Source organism: Silurus meridionalis, chromosome 3, assembly GCF_014805685.1.
Source record: "Silurus meridionalis isolate SWU-2019-XX chromosome 3, ASM1480568v1, whole genome shotgun sequence".
In the NCBI taxonomy this organism is placed as follows: domain Eukaryota; kingdom Metazoa; phylum Chordata; class Actinopteri; order Siluriformes; family Siluridae; genus Silurus; species Silurus meridionalis.
In genome coordinates, this window is record NC_060886.1 from 6634845 (window position 1) to 6655533 (window position 20689).

Genomic DNA, 20689 nt, shown 5'->3' on the forward strand with positions numbered 1-20689 from the left:
TATATTTTTTAACTGGCTGACCTTCAACCTCTGAATCCTTACAGGTAAAGTTAGAAGCCCACATCAGCCAGAAGCTGCCACCAATTGTGGCGCATATAATCATCGGGTTCAGCTTGTGTCTCGGTCTGATCATCTTCGGTATGATAGTCTTCTGCCTTTGGAAGGTAAGGACAACTTTTTGTGAAGTTAGACTCCTGATTAAAAACAATACAGAACTAATGTGGGTTTTTTTTTAGATTGATTCATGCAATCATTTGTCTATATTCAGTCTAATTCAGGTTGATTAGCTATCTTCTGTTAGAAATAAACCTTCATTGTGCAAAATATATTTAATAAAAATCCATAGAAAATATCACATTAAGCAGTACATTTAAATTTTCTATAAATGTTAAATGTCAGAAATGTCTGTACCAATAAACGTTGTTTACAATCTGAGGCATTCAAGAATTTCCTCAAACTGGACCAAACCTCAGCTGAAAATTTCATCATAAAAGTAACACTTACCCAAGCCACTTGTGTTGCTAATTAATAGATTCAACACTTGATCCCAATATGAATTTAAATGCAACATCAATTTAAACCCAAGACAATCAATACTGACTTAAATTCAGTAAACACTACCAAGGCTAACACAATTTCAACATTCACTTAAACTCTAATTTAACTCAAACTCAACACTCACCACAACCAAAACTAGCAAAATATTTAATCAAACTTAACATTAACACAAATTTATCTCAAACTTATTCAACTCACTGACTAAACTGTCACATTAATTCAAATTCACCACTAACTCAAATCCAAACATCAATTCAAACCCAACACAATAAATACTAACTCAAATTCAGCAAAAACGCTATACATACAAAGACTAACACAATTTCAGCAGTTACTTAAACTCAAACTCGGCACTTAAAAAACTAAAACCTGACATTTACACAAGCCCAAAAATAATATATTTATAACTAGATTTAATCAAACTTAACACCAACACAAATTTATCTCGAACCCACTTAACTCACTGACTAAAATTCGAATGCAAATTCATCACTAACTCAAATCCGGCATTAATTTATACACAATATTAATTTAAATAGAAGAGAAACTCAAACTCAATGCCAATTCAAATGATGTGATTAAAAGCTTCACATGTAACCACATTGTTCGTTGTTTCTTTTTGCAGGATGGCTTCTTCAAGCGGAGGTTAAAAGAGAAAAAGGAGAAGATCGAGCGTGACAGCTGGGACTACGTTCCCAAGCACGAAAGCTTTTCATAAAAAAACCCCAAAAAATCACGTAAGAACTTCAGATAGTGAAGACAGGAATAATATGAACAGAAACAAAACATTGGACTCGAACTTTACACGGTGTGGATATGGATGATCCAGACTAAGAGCTGGATCAACGTGGCTGTGCGGGTTCGGGACCGTACCAACGTGACTATATTCAAGACCAAACCGATTGCACTTTTTGCGGAGGGAGACGGCTGATCTGCATGCGTGTGCCAGGACTCAGATTTTGGTCTTAAGTGGATGGGGTGAGGGCATGGATGGACAGTATTCGAGCCTTCATGTGATAAACACGGCTGCCACTAAGAATACCTGCTGTAAAAAACAGATCCTCTGCAGGACTTTGGAATGGTATGGTCCAGACTACAGGTCCAGGTGTCAGGAGTTCCCCTCTGGAGCAGAGTTTTTTTATTCTGAAAAAATGAAACACTGTTCGTTCCTCTCTCACTCTCCTGATTCATTTCATCACTTTGTTTAGTTTTTCTTTTGCATCCAGCTTTCATATATTCCCCTCTCTTTTCCTTTGTCTCTTTCCCTCTCTGTGTCTTTTCTCTTTCTCTCTTTCCGTGTCTCCTGCTGTTGGGTGTTATGGTTAAGAGTTTGGAGGGAGACGGTGAGGAGACACCAGATGGAAGGAGTGAGAGCGTGTTGGCTCGCGGCCACAGAAACAGCGCTCTAGACGAATGACGAGACTGATGCGTGCCTGGCACAGGGCCACCGAGAACGAGAGAGAGAGGGAGCGAGCCAAAATAGAGAGATGAATGAATTACATATTGCTGTGTGTGTCACATTTTACACAATGAGTGGCCAATGTAAAGTGTGTGTGCGTGTGTGTGTGTCTGTGTGTGTGTGTGTCTGTGTGTCTGTGTATGGGGGGTGTTGCTGTTCAGGGAGTCACACGCAAAAGGCACATTCCATTTCTGTTTCACATCACTGTGTTTATTAAATGAATGAAGAGGAAGAAAGTAACATTTTCAGAGCAGTAGATTCGTATGTAAAGTGCTGATAGGATGTGTGTGTGTGTGTGTGTGTGTGTGTGTGTGTGTGTGTGTGTGTGTGTGTGTGCGTGAGAGAGTGTGTGTGTGTGTAAAGAGGAATTTGTCCCTGCATGTCCTCTGCTGTTATTTAAGTACTGATGCACTGGACTGTGTGTAATGTGTGGGTTTTTTTTTTTTTTTTTAAATAAAAGACTTTTCTATTTAACTGATGAGCTCGAGTTGTCCGTCTGCACTTTCAGCTGTCTCACCTTCCACCTTCAAAAATGTCCCTGTCTCTTTTGGTAGCGGATTCATGGAAAGGAAGCTTCATAAAAAAATCACTCACTAGTTTATCGGCTTACCTGAGGAGATTATAATCGACCGAACAGCTGAACAATCGCTCCCTGAATAACAGCTGGCTAACTTACATTACACAGCTGCATGCTAGCTATTTGACAGAAAATGATTCCTGCAATGACTCCTAGTATCTTCATCCTCACTAGAACGTCCATGTCGTATTCCCAAATGCGTTAGCGTTTAACTGACTGCTTTTACCTCAGAAGGCCAACTAATGCCGGATCGCAGCCTACCTAGGGAGCTAATCTGTGATTGGAACACATGATGTAGATGATTAAATGCAGCTGCAGTTAGCAGGCGGCTCCTCTGCTTCCTCAACGTGGCTGCCGAACAGTGTGAGGAGTTTCGTGTGAACCCTGTGGAACACAGAGCATGGTAAGTACACACACACTTAATATTTTTCCACCGACCATAATGCATCATCTACACATAAACCTACCCCTGTACACAAAGCAAAAGATCTTAAATTGCCTCCTATAGAGCTTTGGACCTCAGCCCCATTGTTCACCATTAACTGGAATGCCGACTACACCCCAGGCCAACATAGCCATGTGAGCAATGAATTCTGGGGGAAATTTGAATTTGACTTTGGAGTGATGAAGGTCAAATCTGAAGAAGTCATGTGTGAAGAAGTTACAGTGTGTTCTGACTGACAGTGTTTAGATTTAAGTGGAAGTCCAATGTCAAAAGGTTTCAGTCTAGGGCGATGTATTAAAAAAATGAAGTATAAGTGGCAGACAAATGGACCAAATGGAAGTGAGGTACCCAATGATGCCATAAGATGGCTTGCTAAACCAAGAACTTGTCCTACTTGATAAAGCCATGTTCATGAGAAAATCAACAAAACACATTGTATTTTGACTGATGGAGGAAGATTCAATTCAAAAGGATGTGCTACAAAAAAAAACAGATTTTATTGCTCTTAACTCTTGAGACAAAATTCCACAAAATCTAGAGGAACATCTTCCCAGAGGTGTGGAGTAAATATGTGGAATAACAGTGGAATGGGATGTTCAAAAAGCACATACAGCATGAATCTTATAGACAAGTGTCTGCAAACCATGTTTTGTCCATGTATTGTGTGTGTGTGTGTGTGTGTGTGTGTGTGTGTGTGTGTGTGTGTGTGTGTGTGTGTGTGTACCGAATGAGCACTTCCCCCTGCACCTCCAGCAGTTCTCCATCAATGTTCCAGGTTAGAGTTCCCTCAGAGGGGATGAAGGGAGTGTGTTTGGAGTCACGCTGCTCGTCATCACCGTGAGAAAGTGGCCGCAGTTTCACCGCCTGCACACGCTGTACTTCCACAAACGAGAAACTGAACTATTACAGAAATAGACAAAAAAAAAAAAAGTATTGAAACTATTTAAAAGCCCTGGATTGAACCCTATATGGATTTATTTTTTATTCTAGACACACTGAATTATATTGAAATTCCTCTTCTCTTGTTATTTATTTTATTTATATTATTTTATTGTGTGTGTGTGTGTGTGTGTGTGTGTGTGTGTTTGTGTGTGGGTGTGTGTGGGTGTGTGTGTTTAAGTAAGCTGTAGTGTGCTTCATAGCCACTAGGAGGCAGTGAATGAACGGCAGCATATAAGAGCAAAGGGGTGGACATCTACACACCACACCACAACACAACACAACACAACACAGCACAGCACAACACAACACAACACAACACAACACACACTCAGCACTCATAATATAACGCAAGGCTCCATTAGTTTTTGCTTTGTGTGGGAGAGTAAGCAGAATCTCTTCAATTCAGACCTAATAAAACCAATTATTTGATACAAGAATATTTACCAGTGGTGGACGATGTAGTAAATACAGTGGGAAAAATATGACTCCAGGAAAGTAAACGTGTCCCTTTATACTTTCACTTGAGTAAAAGTACAAAAGTATTTGCCTTCAAATGTACTTAAGTATCCAAAGTACTATGATTTATTACAGCTTTAATGTTCCTATTATCATTTTTATCATAAGACTCTTTACTTAATCAACTCAGTTTATGTGAAAAGACTCTGTTACTCTCAACACAACAATCTATTAATAGAATGATATTAATGAGTCAAACACTGATTGATTTCTATTATAATTATGATGAGCTCAAAACCTTCTGTTCAACTACTTAAGAAAATGTTTTAAAATCATGCAAATAAGGCCACGGCTGCTGTGTTCAGGTTCGAATCAGGAGTTTCTTGCATCATTTATTCCTCTCTAAATGTTCTGCTTGCTGCTGAACTGATGGTGAACTGTATGTTCAGGATAAGTAGATACCACCAAGTGCCAATCAGAACGAGTTCAAAACAGAGCACCTGCTCGAACTTGATTGGTGGTTTGCTGCGTGATGGACCAGTTTTTATCCTCATTAATAAAAAAGAACGACTGATTTCGCAAAATGTATTTGAGTAAAATGTACGATATTTGACTTTGAAATGTAGTGAAGTAAAAGTAAAAGTCTCCCTGAATGGAAATACTTCAGCGAAAGAACTACTTAAGTTCAGTAACCAATTACACTTAATTAATTATGCTCCAGCACTGATATTTACACGTTCATGGACTACAAGAAGTAAGAGCAACACTGCCACTGCTGGGCCCTTGAGCAAGGCCCTTAGTATTCAATTTCTCAGCTGTATATCTGAGATAACTGTAAGTCGCTCTGGATAAGGTCAAATTATTAAACATATGTTTATCACAATTTGATGGAGCACAACACAGCTGTGCTAGAATTATCAACCCAAGCAATGTCTTTCAGCCTGATACTAGCGCAATGGAGATATTTCTGTTTATTAATGTGCAATACAAGCTCTATGTAGGTACAGTTCAAATACAGCGCTAACGAGTTGGATTTATGATTTTTGGTATCAAAGGAAATGGCGAATCCGGTTTAGATTCCCAACAATAATTATATGTATAAAATGTGTAATTGATTATTTTGATTATTAAATACGTATTCATTTGTAATAAGTTTATTACTATACCTGACTCAACCATTATAAACACTATATAGTTTGTAGCTACTCATAAGTGGGAGCTTAGTGGTTAAAGCATTAGAGTTTGGATCTGAATGTTAAGGTCAATTTTAGGGCATTGATCATATTTCGTATTGTGTGTGAATGAGAGGGAGGGCAGTGGAGGGGTGCGGTTGCAGGGAGAAGAGGTGGAGAAGGTGGGGGAGTTCAGGTACCTGGGGTCAACAGTGCAGTGTGTTAGAGAAGGGAAGAAAAGAGTGCAGGCAGGGTGGAGTGGGTGGAGAAGAGTGACTGCAGGAGTGATTTGTGATAGAAGAGTATCTGTGAGAGTGAAAGGGAAAGTTTATAGGACTGTGGTGAGACCTGAGATGTTGTATGGATTAGAGACAGTGGCATTGAATAAAAGACAGGAGGTGGAGCTGGAGGTAGCAGAACTGAAGATGTTGAGGTTTTCGTTGGGAGTGACGACGATGGACAGGATTAGAAACGTAGATCATATTTGGTATAGTCAGATTTTGATGACTACACTTTGTGCCACTTTGGATCAATCAAAACAACATCTTAAACACATTTCTACACCAGACACTCATCCTTCATTACAGAATATTAATAGAATGTATGTTAATAAAATGCACCAGACTGGACCGTACAGCAAAACAGGCATGGACAGAAACAGGCATGGAGTCAGAAACAGGCTAATCGCTCCTTAGCCTCAAACGTATTTCAGCCTCTGTGCCTCGACAGTGTGCTAATTCTGTTATAGTCACTAGGAACGCTAACGTCATTAGCATGGGTAGGATATCCTGAGTTCCAGATAAGTCGAAGGTCTTTTGGAAAAAGCACCGTGATGTGCCACTGAACTCACCGGATTGTAAGAGCTGCTGTAGCGTTTCAGGTGCTTGATGAACTCTGACCTGGAAGTGTTCGCTACAGCTGTGAGCGCCATGCTATTGTTGTTCATCCTGAAAAACAGAATTGGGTTAGTTTCTGGGTTATTGTGTCCTTTATTAGAGCACATGCAACACTTTAAATGATCATTTGGACTCCTCCATCATGTTACTGCGAGTGCGGGTTGTACCTCAACTCAACCCCGGAGCTAAAACAAACCTATTTACACTGTGACATGAGCTGACAGGAAGTGTGCTGGACCTGTATTTATACACACCTATACTTTACATATCTGCCTGTCCAGAATTTGATCATAATGTCTCCTGCAGAATTTACACAGGTCACACTTTTTAAAGCCAGATTTTGTGGACATCTGCTCCAGTTCTAAGTCTTCTACATCACTTCCTGTAATCAGACCTTTCATAGCCTGATTAGCCTGCTTTAGCCTAAGATGTCTGAGCTAACATTCATTCCCAATCTCAGATCTACAGGGATTAGTCAGCTTTATCATGTAGTGTTCGGTTCAGCTCTATTTGAAGCACACACACAAGCACAGACGGTCCAGTTAGCTAACTAAGCCCCCGACCCACTGACCCTGGGTCACTCCGCTGGCATTAATGTTTATTTCATAATTATTTATTGTGTTTTTACTAACTTTCTTTTAATCTGAACTTTTTTATTTCGTCATTTATAATCATCATTTAGGTCTATTCATTTCGATTTTTTCCAAATTTCTGTTCCAACTTCATTCTGTGTATTTCAAATTTTTTTCGCCATGATCTGGGCTTCAACCTTCTACACCAGGGAGCTTTTAGCAGCTCAGAGATATGTAAGATATATACACAGGAGTATACAGGAAGCCCCTGACTTGCAATGGAAATGCAATCTGATAACCCCATCGTAGTTCAAAAATATCGTAAGTTGAGACATGGTCTAGCCTACCCAAGAGCCTTAAAAAATAGTGATCAGTATGGGGTAGTATACTATAACTTGTTAATAAGTAAACAAATTGCAATACAAAGTTAACCAAAACAGAGCAATTTACACTACCGTACTGTAGTACGTAAGAAGCACAATTGAATTGATGACTGAGACTAATAGACTGAGAGAGATGAGAGCTAATATTAAGTTTTGAAACCAAAAAAATTAAAAAACAGTTACACATTTTTGTGACAAACAGTTACACATTTTTGTGACAAATGAACCCTGACCATCGTAACTCGGGGACTACCTGTCTGTCTGTCTGTCTGTCTCTGTCTGTCTGTCTGTCTGTCTGACTGTCTGTTTGTCAGTCTATCTATCTATCTATCTATCTATCTATCTATCTATCTATCTATCTATCTATCTATCTATCTATCTATCTATCTATTATCGCTCTCTCTCTTTCTCTCTCTATTTATATATATATATATATATATATATATATATATATATATATATATATATATATATACACACTATATTTCCAAAAGTATTGGGACACCTGACCTTTCCTGCTATATGTGGTTCTATTCCAAACTGTTACCACAAAGCAGGAGGCGCTCAATTGTACAGGATGACTTTAGATGCACTGTAATAAAAGTTTGCATTTACTTGAACTTGGAAACCCACACCTGTTCCAGCATGGCGATGCCCCTGTGCACAAAGAGAGCTTCTTGAAGATCTGGTTTACATGTTTTGGAGAGGAATATCTTGAGTAGCCTATTATAGAGCTCTGATCTCACCCCTACTGAGCACCTTTGGTATGATTGTGAAAACTGACTGCACCCCAGGTCTCCTCACCTGCCTTTCGTAATCCCCTTGTGGCTGATAAACACAAATTTTTATAAGCACACTACAAAATGTAGAGGAACATCTTCCCAGAAGAGTGGAGAAAATTATAAGAGCAAATTGGGACCAAATGTGGAATGCACTGCTCAAAAATCACATACCGTACATATGACCAGATGACCCAATACTTTTGGAAATATAGTATGTTGTGTGTTTAAAGACTCAAACCTGGTGAACGGAGCAAGGCCTTTAGGAGCCACAGAGCACATACATGGGATGGACATAATGGTGATGCTGAGATAGAGACCCCTGCGGACCTGCCACTCATCATCGTCTTCTCAGAAAAGAGAAAAAAAGAAAAAATGATTATTAGGGTCAGGAAAAGAGGAATTCAGATTAAAATAAAAAGGAAGAGGAGATGGTTTTTATATATCAAGCACTCACCAACATTGGTCAGGTCCTCCTCCAGCTCACTCCTGTGTTAAGACAAAGCATTAGTGCTCAATCGGTGTGTGTGTCACCACAAGATGACCTTGAGTTGATTTGAATGGAGAAGATAAGAGAAATGAGGCGATACTCACAGGGTGTGATCGCGTTCTCCGGCGCTGCTGGGAACAAAAGACACCTCGCAGTCTTCGGGTCTTGAAATTCAGAGGGGCAGGAAAAGGTAATGACAGATGAAATGATGAGAGAGACATAACGTGAAGCCGACTTCTGCTTATCCCCTGACACAGTGAGGCTAAGAAGGGAGTACATGCTAACAGTGTGCTTGTGATTGATTATAAGGATGCATGGAGTGAGGAAGACAATCCTTTTGATAAAGAAAGGTGAACAATAATGCTAATGATAGATAGCATACCTGAGCTGTGTGAGAGCACTAAGGAGGGCGAGTTCGTGTCTCCGCATGGGTGGGATCCAGTTTAGTCTCTCAGCTACAGCTTGCACTTGACTGCCGAAACCCACCATTGCACAGAACCCGAAGCGCAGCAGCTCACCAGTGGAGCTCATGCTGCACATGTCCACTGGCTGTCTGTGTCCTACACACAAACACATACTGTTCTTACATGCATCAGAATGACTTGGTGTCAATTCTGTCTTCTAAGCACAGAATAATTGTGGGGACGATTATATTGCTACTGATTATCAGAGTTCTAATAGACCAATGATGGAACGGAGATGGTCAGGAGAATAAAATAGAAGCCATGATAAACATGACAAAGCCAAAAAAAAAAGCACATGGGAACCATGAAACATTTTGAGATGAGTGGAGGCAGGGTTAAGGGAAGGGGCAAGAAGGGGACCCATGATACTAATACAAGAGAAAGCAGAGATCAAAACCAGCTTCTTCATAAATATTGCCAATGCTGGAATTTGCTCGAACCGAATAAATCACAGACAGCCTCCGGGGCATCCAAGATGGCTTCGATGTGATAGTGTAAAAACCAAGAAAAAAGGAACTGAAAGCATTTTCAAATCTAACAGTAAAACTACAAGTCATCCATCAAGTGTCAATACCCGAGCTCATTCAGGGCATGCCAGAGTGTGTGTGTGTTTGTGAGTGTTTATGTGTGTGATTTTGGTGTCGATCCACCGGCCCGTTTCCCGCCTCAGCCCCGTTAGCTCCAACGCCCCAATCCCATTGGCCCAGTCCGTGCCTGACCCTTTTCTGTTCTTCCTTCCTGTCTCTCAGCTCATGAATTATTTATCAGCTCTCCCCAAATCCTGGCAGTTGGCCTTATTCACATGCGTAAATATTGCTTAATTAGAAATGAACAAGCCCTCCATCAGCCCCTGTGAGCAAGCATGACGTCCCCCCCGTTCCTGCCTATGTTTTCGTTCAGATCTCCAGATTTCCCTCATGCCTTTAAGCAAAACCAAAAAAAAGAAGAAGAGAGACACTTTAAGATGTTACTCTTTTGTAATCCATGTGATGGGAATGACAGCTTTATCTGATGGCTTCTTCTCGACTCGTCACTATTGCGCTAGTCGAGACGTGAATGCACGTCTTGAAATACCGAGACTAGCGTTAAAAAAAAACCCGCCAGCGTGTGCCAATCTCAATTAGTGCTAACAAAAGAACACACCGCACCCACTCCTTATTGTATCCCACCTCCCTTTGGTCAAGTGCGATGAGTTACACCACCATATGGCCCACATCTTCAGTCTGAAGAGTTAATAATGGGATATGCTCTCCAACAATCAGAGGGTCAGTACTGGGTTAATCAGCTCACTCCTCAGCCAAGCAGGTCTGAGAAAACGCCCGGAGATCCGGAGAAGAAGAATAATCAAGGACGCAGGGACCAGCTTTTATTAGGACTTAATACTTATTACAATACTGATATCAGAGCTAAATACCAAGAGCCTTCTTTACTGATATTTGACTATTTAATAACAGCACCAGGAATTGGATGATTTAGTTAGATCTAGTTAGTTTTGATTAAAAGGCAAAGACGGAAATTTACTGAGGCGGCAATCATGAATTTATTGTTATTAGCTACTATTATCTAAAACAACAGACAGCCAGGGTACAAAAAAGAATTCATAGTATATTTTGGCATTGCCCAACACATCACTGGTGTTTGGCTCCCCTCAATTAAAGACATATACCACAAACTCTGCCTACGAAGGGTGATGAAGCTTTATCAAAGACACTTCCCACTTCTGACACCTCTGGGAGATGACATAGATGACACCAGCAGACTCAGGAACAGTTTCTTTCTATATAAAACTCTAAAAATCTCTAAATCCAACTCAGTCAACTGAACACTACTCAAAAAAAGACTGCACTGTACATTAACATGTCTCTTATTGTTGCTGCGTCTTACTGTTGCACAAATGACAACATTCTACCTTATGTTGCCTTTTTGCACTGTTATGGTCACTTTTTTAAAAATACTCTTCTGTTTAACTTCACATTTGCACCTTATACTGTATTATTTGCAATATACAGGTGTCCCCTGGAACTTACATTCTAAGACCCGAAGCAAGTTCAGACAATCCACAAATTTCGACTTACCCTCACAACCCCTATGGTACCTTAGTGAATTCATCTAGACATTATGTCACTTTAATACAATAATGTGTTTTTTTTTTTTTATTATAAAATTTGTTAGTGAAAACGGTTTAAAATGTTATTCCTAACATTCCTTAACATTCGGTCCCTCAATTCCCAACAATTCCCAACAATTTTAAGATAATCCGTAACTTGCTGTTAGATAGGTTTCAAATGAGAACCCGTATATTTTCCGAGCCGCGAGTCCTGGACCGGGAATTATCGGGGGTTGACTGTACTGTATGTTGCACCTTTGCACTCTTATAATATATTAATTTTATATTGATCAGGCATAATTTATGTCCACTGATCATCACCCAATATTGGGTCGGTCCACTTTTGCAGACAAAACAGTTCTGACCCATTGAGCATTAACTTCTTTAGCAGTTTGAGCTACAGGAGCGCGTCTGTTGTATCAGTCCACACGGCCCAGCCTTTACTCCCTACGTGCATCAATGTGCTTTGGCCCCCATGACCCTGTCACCAGTTCACCATTTTTCCTTGAACTACTTTTGATAGATGCTGACCACTGCAGACTGGGAACTTCCCACAAGATCTTCAAGCTTTGAAGATGCTTTGACCCAGTCGTCTAGCAACCACAATTTGGTCCTCTTCAAACTCTCTCTTAAATCCTTACGCTTGCCAATTTCTCCTGCTTCTAACATGTCAACTTTGAGGACAGAATATTTACTTGTTGCCTAATAAATCCCACCCACAAACAGGTGCCATGATGAAGAGAAATAATCAAGCAAGTTAAAACAAAGAGCAAATGTGAAATTCTGCATGAAACTGGGCAAATCTGCCACAGAGACGTCTGACATGACCAGTGGTAGACAAAGTACAAAAACCATGTGCTTAAGTTAGAGTACTTGTTAAAGTAGAGATACAGTAGGTTAAATATAACTCCAGTAAAAGTAAAAGTGCTCCCTTTAAACTTTCCCTTAAGTTAAAGTATTTGCCTTCAAATGTACTTCAATACCAAAAGCACTGTGATTCATTATGGCTATAATGTTCCTATTATTATTTTTGTCTCCTCCTTTTTTGTGAAATTACACTGTTACTTTTAGCACACTGATCTATTAATAGAACGATATCAATGAGTCAAACACTAATTGATATCTTTTCAAATTATGATGAGCCCAAAACCTTTGTTTCAACCACTTTAAAAAAAAATAGTGCAAATAAGGACACAGGTGTTTTGGTGAGATCGAATCAGGAGTTTCTTCATCGTTTCTTCCTCTCTAAATGTTCTGCTTGCTGTTAAACTGATGCTGAATTGAATGTTGGTGATAAGTAGATACACAAAGCACCAATCAAAAGAAGTTTAAACCACAGTGCTCGACGCTGATTGGTGGTTTGCTGGGTGATTGAGCAGTTAAGTTTTTATCCTCTCATAAATAAAAGGAACGACTGATTTTGGAAAATTAAATGTAGCTGATTAAAAAAATGAGATATTTTAGTTTAAAATGTATTGAAGTAGAAATCTGCTCAAATGGAAATTAATTCAGTAGAGTGCACATACGTGAACAAACAGCAGAAGGTGCTTGACAAGCTTCGAAAAGAAGACTTCCAGAACACATTTCAGAAGACACATTCAGAACACATTACAGAAGTGGCAGGAATGCTGGGAGCGCTGTGTTTCTGCGCAAGGGGACATTTTTAAAGGGTAATGGTGTGTTAACATAGATAAATAAAGTACTTATTGTAAACAGACCTAATTTTGAAAACTTTTTGATACCATTTCTTATTAGATGTTTTCAGTGACTATAGACAGTGGCATCAAACTTTTGTTTAATCACGATCCAAATCATTTCTTTTTTATTGGTGGCCTATTTGACCAAAAAGTGCCTTATTCTACACTGGTTTGTATCTGTAATGTACCTGCTATGCCCATGTGAATTTTTCAAACTTAACTTCTACTCCTTTTTGCGAAAATTCTCCCATTGATATTTGGAAAATCTGGTCATCTTGATTTACTTTTCAAGTCTTGAATCTGTAACCTCACTTGCCATGAGATTCTGTTTGAATGTCTTTGTGTTACATGAACACATTGTGTTGTGTTGACCCGAACAATTTTTCTTCTTTTTTTAAAGCTCATCTCATTCCAGCGATCTGATAATGCGACTTAATAATATGATGAAGCTACAGCTCAGGCTTTTGCTATTAGCGAGCGTTCCTGAGATGCAAGCCCAGCTGTGTGTGTGTGTATATATGTGTGTGTGTGTGTGTGTGTGTGTGTGTGTGTGTGTGGTTGTATATATGTGTGTGTGTAATCCCCTGACACAAGCCAAATCCGCTTGTCTGTCATAGTAAGCCCAAGAGAGATTGCACAGGCAACACAATAGACCAGACGCATCGGTGCAAACGTCGCAAAAAACACCTGACACACACACACAAGGGCACACACATACACACACACAGACGAATGATCCTCGTCCTCTAACAGCCAAGATTCGGCCTGGCCAAAAAGCCCAAAAGCACGAACACATACAATGGAGAGCGGGAGAGGGGGACAGACAAGTACTCTGTCTCCTCCTGGGACCCACTCGTCTTCCATGGGACCTGTTAAACTGCATCACTGGTGCTGGAGGAACAGAACACGCACCAGGGCTGAACACCCACGTACACACACAGACACACACAGACACACACACACACACACACCTAAATCACTCCCAAAACAAGCTTGCAAGCTTTAATTAAACAGAACATTACAAAATGGAACCACAGTCTGCCATTGTGATCCAAAAAAGAGACTGAGACTGCAAAAAGCAGGAATTAGGATGGACTGATTCTATATACATGTATATATGGAGAGTGTATATATAAGAGAGAAAGCGAGGTAGAGAGAGAGACAAGCAAATTGAAGAACAGATGGATGGATGGCTCGATGAATGGATATGTACATATTGAAACATACATGCATGTACAGGGAGAAAAACAAACATATGGATACACCAGAGAGACTTCCAGCCAAACATATGGAGAGAGAGAGGGCTAGAGAAAGCGAAACAGATAGCGATAAATGAAAATACAGATGGAGGGAAAGATGGGAGGACACAGGACAGAAGACAGTAGAAAAACTTACAGACTGACAAAATTATTATTATTATCATTATAATTATAATTAATATAATTAATTAATCAAATAATGTTATTATTAATTATCATTATTATTATATTATTATCATTATTATAGGAGAAAAATAGTGGAGGAGAAGGAGGAAAATTAGTGGTTTTGGTTGTAGCATTAATCATAGCAGCAATATTGTTGTTTATCCTATTGTTTGTGTTATTGGTGTTTGTATCTGTGAGATCACTGTATAAGATCACTGTACACTGTATTTCTGAATGATGGCTGATGTACTATTAAACACTGTTCTGTTTCTGAATTCTAAAATTCTTTTGGCAAGCACACAGAAAGACACAAAAGCAATAGAAAATAAAGTAAGAAAACAATAGAAATACAGAGAGAGACATCAACACGTTATAAACATAAACAGAGAGACATAGGCTTAAGAGAGACATAGGCAAAAGGCTCAATGAACAGTTTTGCACTCACAGTTTCTATCAGTGAACAAATAAGCTTAACATTTGGACAAACTTAGGGACTAATTTATGAATTTAATATTTATATTTGTGATCTATTTATTTCTGCAAAGTTGTTTTGAGACAATGTCCACTATCATACAGGTTTTACACATAAACTTGACTTGATGTGAACTGAAATGTATTGGTATTATGTACATTACATGCAGACACACACACACACACACACACACACACACACACACACACACACACACTTACCCAGGATGATGTGCAGTGCTGCAGTTACAGGATGTTTCACACCATAGACAGAGCACGCAACAACATTAGCAGAACCTGCAGGGAGAAAATGTTAAAAGAAATGTATGTAATTACAAGCAAATGTCAGTCATGTGGTCAGTCAGTCTGTCAGCAAGTCAGTCAGTCAAACCAGTAAGTCAGTAGGTTAATCAGTAAGTCTGGTCCCACTATCTCTCAGGGTATAAGGTAGGCATACGTCAAGATTGTTTTCTGTTTTGGCACCGAGTTGATGAAACGAGCTTCTCCTAAATGTCCGAGCAGCTGAGACACTGGCTACCTTTAAAAGATGGGTGAAGACCTACCTCTTTCTGAAACACTTAAACAAAAATGTATTTTACCCGTATGTTTTATGTTTTTAGGGGTCGCTACAGTGGATCATCCGTCTCCATACTACTCTGCCTTTTTCAAAACCAACCACCTCCATGTCTTCCCTCACCACATCCATAAACCTCCTCCTTGACCTTCCTCTTTTCATTCTTACTGCCAGCTCCATTCTCAGCATTTTTCTACCGATACCTGTTTGTTTTATGTCTTTATGTAAAAAAAAAAAATGTGTGCTATTATTCCCCTCAACAGAGTTTAGGCTGATGGTATATAAAGTTTGCAACCAGTGAACCAGAGTTTATTCATTGATAGAGACTTCAAAGCAATGTTGTACATCACTCTGGATAAGGGTGTCCGCTAAATGCTGTAAATGTAAATGTAAGTAGGTTAGTAAATCGGTCAGTCAATAAGTCAATAAATCAGCCAGAAGGTTAACTAAAAAGTGCGGAGGTCAGTTTGTAAGTTAGTCAGAAAATCAGTGAAGAAATCAGGCAGTTAGTCAGTCAGTCAGCCAGGAGGTTCATCAAAAAGTCTGTCAACAATTTAGTCATTAATCGGTAAATCAGTCAGCAAGTCAGTCACCAAGGAAATCAGTTAGTCAGTAACTCAATAAATTAGTCAGGAGGTTAAACAGAAAGTCTATCAGAAGGTCAGCTAGTAGATTAATCAGTCAGTAAAACAGTCAATCAGTTAATCAGAAAGTCTGTCAGCAATTCAGTCACTAAGTAAATCAGTCAGTAAATCAGACTCTCACTCAATCAGTCAGTCAGTAATCAGAAAGTCAGTTAGTAAATTAGTCCGAAAGTCAGTAAATCAGACATTTAATAAGAAAGTCTGTCAACAATTTAATCAGAAATCAGTAAATCAGTCAGCAAGTCAGCCACTAAGTAAATCAGTCAGTCAGTAAGTAAAAAAAAACAGTCAGTCAGTAATCAGAACGACTGTTAGTGAATCAGTGATTAAGTTAGACAGTCAATTGATCAGAAAGTCTGTAAGCAATTTATTCAGTAATTAGTAAATCAGTTAGAAATTCAGTCACTAATTAAATCAGTCACTAATTTAATCAGTCAGTGAGTAAATCAGTTATTTAGTCACTTAGTCAGTCGGTTAGTCAGTCAGTAAATCAGGCTCTCAGTCAGTCTATCAGAAAATCTGTCAACAATTTAGTCAGTAATCAGTAAATCAGTCAGAAAGTCAGTCACCAAGGAAATCAGTCAGTCAGTAAGTCAATAAATCTGTCAGGAGGTTAATCAGAAAATCTTTTAAAAGGTTAGACAGTAAATCAGTCAGTCAGTTAATCAGACAGGAAGTCGGTGAATCTGAAGTCAGAAAGTTTATCTGTGCATGTGTTAAGAAGTCAGTGCCTGCCTGCCTGCCTGAACACGACTCTGAAGATATAGACTTACATGTCATTCACTGCTTGTTTACTACCATAACTCTGAAGTCTTCACACATGTACACACAGACACAACAGCATTCACCTGAAATGCCCATCTCAGATGAACTGTGCTGCAAATTGCTGTGCAATGATGTAAATTATAAGCCCAATAAAGGTGGCTGTGTCTTTTCTATTAGATCAATTAAGCTAATAAACTGACAACTGTTTATGACAGTGGGTGACACTGAGATTAATGTGTGTAAATACTCATTTGTACAGAAAAACATTAAATTGCCGGGGTCCATGTTTCCACTAAGCGTTTTGGTGCCTGTTGCACCTGGCAATCAATTTTACTCAAACACACCATTCACACACACACACACACCCACACACACACACACACCCACACACACACAGCAAGTGGAGAGAGAGGCGGTTAATCATTACAGCACACACTGTCAGGTACAGGGCATTAATATCAGATGCTATCAGTTCATGCCAGAGGAGGTTGGTATCTATGTATGTGAGTTTGGAAGAACAGGTGTGTTTGAGAGAACAGGTGTGTGTGTGTGTGTGTGTGTGTGTGTGTGTGTGTGTGTGTATGTGCTTTTGCATGGATGCATGGAGCTCATCAGGTGAAGAGACAATAGCTTTGGTTTACCAGTGACAGACCGAACAAAGACCAAACACACACACACACACACACACACACGCACACGCACACGCACACGCACACACACACACACACTGTGACTAGACATTCTTCCACACAACGTCTTGTAACACAAAGATCCTAATCTCTACAAATGGTGCGTGACACGCGAGATCTTTCCCGATATTGCAGGTGAAAGTGGTTCCTTTAAATTAATTCTTTATAAAGACGTCTAAAGTCTTGCCAGCTCTGTGTGATTCCTCACACAGTAAACACCATGCTTTGATCAAATTCTTGGAGAGCTACATATCTTATAGCAACGAATCAAAATCGAATCGAATCAATTCCGTTTGTAATCAGAGAAGTGGAAGCTCAGTGTTTAAGATCTTGGACTTTTGATTGGAAGGTCATGAGTTTAAGTCCCAGCACCACCAAGCTGCCACTGCTGGGCCTTTGAGCAAAGCCTTTAACCCTCAACTGCTTAGTGGTTTGAATGAGATAATAAAATAAAGTCGCTTCTGATAATGCCATCTGCCAAATGCAGTAATTGTAATCAGATCCCAGATTTCTTTTATGTGGTTTTGTCAGATTTTTGAGGGCATGCAGAATTTGCAGTAACTGCTAGAATGTTTCTTGTGTTCATTTACATTTACAGCATTTAGTAAGTAGAGATTCTCAAGTTTTAAAAGACTCTGGACAAAAGTTCTGACTGACTACACTTTTTCACTTAAGTTGAATTCTGGCTCTGATATGTACTTGAGTAAAAAGTGGTCATTACTACTAGCTGTTTTAGTGTCACGCTGGTAACTGGACTTCACGTCATTTTAATATATTTTGCAAAATAATTTAAAATTTTGTTACCTAATGAATGTATCCAGGTTTAACATCCACCATATAGAACACAATCAGAGAAACGATAATGATGATCAGGAATGTCTCTGTTTTCAGTCATGTTTACATCACTGACGTTGGGATTTGAACACATAACCTTGCGATCCTAAATCCAACATCTTATCGACTGAGATACCACGTCCCTTCCATTTGAGACATATGCAAAAGATTACGATATTTATATCTGCCTGCAATTTTCTCAACTTTTTCCAGTTTTTTCCAGTGTAGCCAGAAATATTGTCTGCATCCATCACATATTTGAGCAGTTTATCAGGTAAACCTACTGCTATACACATTATAGAAGTACAGTTCCTGAGTGCAACCCATCTGTTCTGCTCAATTTCTCATCTCCCTCTGAACTGTCCATTAATTAGGCTTCAATATTATTCGAATAATGAACCATTCTCAGCACAGCAGTGACAACAGCACATTGTGTGTGTGTGTGTGTGTGTGTGTGTGTGTGTGTGTGTGTGTTTGTGTTTGTGTCTCGCTCAGGCTCCAAGTCATTTCTAAACAGTAACAAACATCGTTCTGCAACAAAAACAGGAAAAAAACAACAACAGGATTGTTAGAGCTGTTTTTTATGAATGAGTGATCTGTGATCAATATTCACTCATACGCTTTCCAAATTATCTCCCTGAATCTGCTACACCTGCTCTAACATTATCTAAATACTGAAATTAGCATTTTGTGATAGTGGGCTCATTGTTCGGCGCGTTTATTGCCGCCCGGTGTCCACCTGAGATCCGTCTGTGTGCAGTGGATGAAGACAATGCTGTCTACATTACTACCCAGCGATTGTTTTCTTTTTCTTTGCGCTATTGTTATTCGGTGGCGAGGTTTTATATAATCTTTGTGGTCTGAAGTTCCATATTTTGTCTCTTTAGGGGGAAAAAAAGGAAGAAAGAAAAAAAAAAAAAGAAAGAGAAATAACAGCTCTCGAAGCCTTTGCCAGCATGGCAATATATTAGTTGTCTCCATTCCGGAGCACTGATATACGTGGGGGGTTTGAATGTGAGACCAAGAGAGAGAGATGGAGAGAGTATGGGGAGGGGGTGGTAAAGTGTGAGGAGGAGGGAAAAAAAAATGTCCTTGGAAGTGTGAGCACTTCTGCAGAACAATTAACTTAATTAAGCAGACGACATGAATATTCATAAGGCTGTTAATGTGCCCCCCCCTCCTCCTCACAATCCTCCTCTTCCCCTCCCTCATCCGGCCAGATGAATGCGACGCCGACTCGCTAGTCAAGCATGTCTTAGAGCCTCGTCAAAAAATTTTTGGTTCTTTGCCTGGAATATCAAAGAAATTAACAGTCCCGTGGAAACCCTTAGGAGCGAGCGAATTAATTAGGAGCGTGCGCTTTACCGCGTTATGGGCTACATAGGGAGCGCCGTATATGAGACGCAGCTCTTAATTGGGCCGCGAGAGTCGTTTTACGTGTTCAGCTAGTGTGGAGTGAATAATGGGTTGTTTTTAAGACATGGTTCCCGTTAAAAAAAAATTACGACTTGGTAATAAGAATGAGACGGAAACATGATTCGTATACTGCTGTACGTCTGTCAGGATTACTGGCCTATTGGAAGCCAATGAAAGGAGGCCGTAAGCAACCATATTCTGAAGTCAAAACACATATTGATTCATATTGAATAAAGGTCTGATATATTAATAAATATACAGTAAATTAAGAATGCACTGAGATGATCCCGATCATGACTGCATTGTTTTTTTTGGGGTTTTTTTTGCCATTCTGGGTAAATTGATTGGACTGGATATAATGCGCTATAACCTTTCAGGCATTTTTGTTCTAGGACAGACAGTTGGGTTTAAACAATAGGTTTATGTTCTTCAATTTTATTTTAATATAGATTATTATAATAGTATCATGTTAGGCAGTTTTTTAGAGAGCGCACTAGTCAGAGATCGCAAATCACATCTGTAGCAAACTGCACAAGCTCAGATATATTCATGTGGATCTAATAACTATATTTTTCTTTCATTGATTTGGTCACAGATACACATATACCGATCAGGCATAACATTAAGACACTATAACGTCATGAGCGGTGAAGCGAATAACACTGATTATCTCTTCATCATGGCACCTGTTAGTGAGTGGGATATATTAGGCAGCATGTGAACAGTTTTGTCCTCAAAGTTTGACGTGTTAGAAGCAGGAAAATTTATTCTGCACACTTGCATGATAATTCACATATACTAAAAGCACATACACATGCACAACATGTAAATATACGCAAACAGCTAAACATTAATATGGATAGCTTTTTTACAAT

The 20689-nt window shown here is 39.3% G+C and overlaps 2 protein-coding genes across 4 annotated transcripts in view; one reads left to right on the top strand and one right to left on the bottom strand.

Annotated features, from left to right (window-relative positions):
* Nucleotides 1-2491, top strand: part of itga4 (integrin alpha 4) — a 41329-nt gene extending 38838 nt beyond the window's left edge. Inside the window, exons 27-28 of the mRNA XM_046841835.1 lie at nucleotides 45-164; nucleotides 1184-2491. Of these exons, the coding sequence (XP_046697791.1) occupies nucleotides 45-164; nucleotides 1184-1276 (213 nt within the window). The 3' untranslated portion in view covers nucleotides 1277-2491. The remainder of the gene's footprint in view (nucleotides 1-44; nucleotides 165-1183) is intronic.
* cerkl (ceramide kinase-like) overlaps nucleotides 2200-20689 on the bottom strand; it is a 98659-nt gene continuing 80169 nt past the window's right edge. Inside the window, exons 6-13 of one of the 3 annotated variants that reach the window (XM_046841856.1) lie at nucleotides 15115-15189; nucleotides 9112-9289; nucleotides 8834-8893; nucleotides 8697-8728; nucleotides 8481-8586; nucleotides 6460-6556; nucleotides 3764-3912; nucleotides 2200-2978 (exon numbers count right to left, since the gene is read on the bottom strand). In XM_046841856.1, the coding sequence (XP_046697812.1) occupies nucleotides 2897-2978; nucleotides 3764-3912; nucleotides 6460-6556; nucleotides 8481-8586; nucleotides 8697-8728; nucleotides 8834-8893; nucleotides 9112-9289; nucleotides 15115-15189 (779 nt within the window). In that variant the 3' untranslated portion in view covers nucleotides 2200-2896. Of the gene's footprint in view, nucleotides 2979-3763; nucleotides 3940-6459; nucleotides 6557-8480; nucleotides 8587-8696; nucleotides 8729-8833; nucleotides 8894-9111; nucleotides 9290-15114; nucleotides 15190-20689 lie in introns of all 3 variants that reach the window. The other 2 variants (XM_046841848.1, XM_046841864.1) reach the window with 2 other exon arrangements.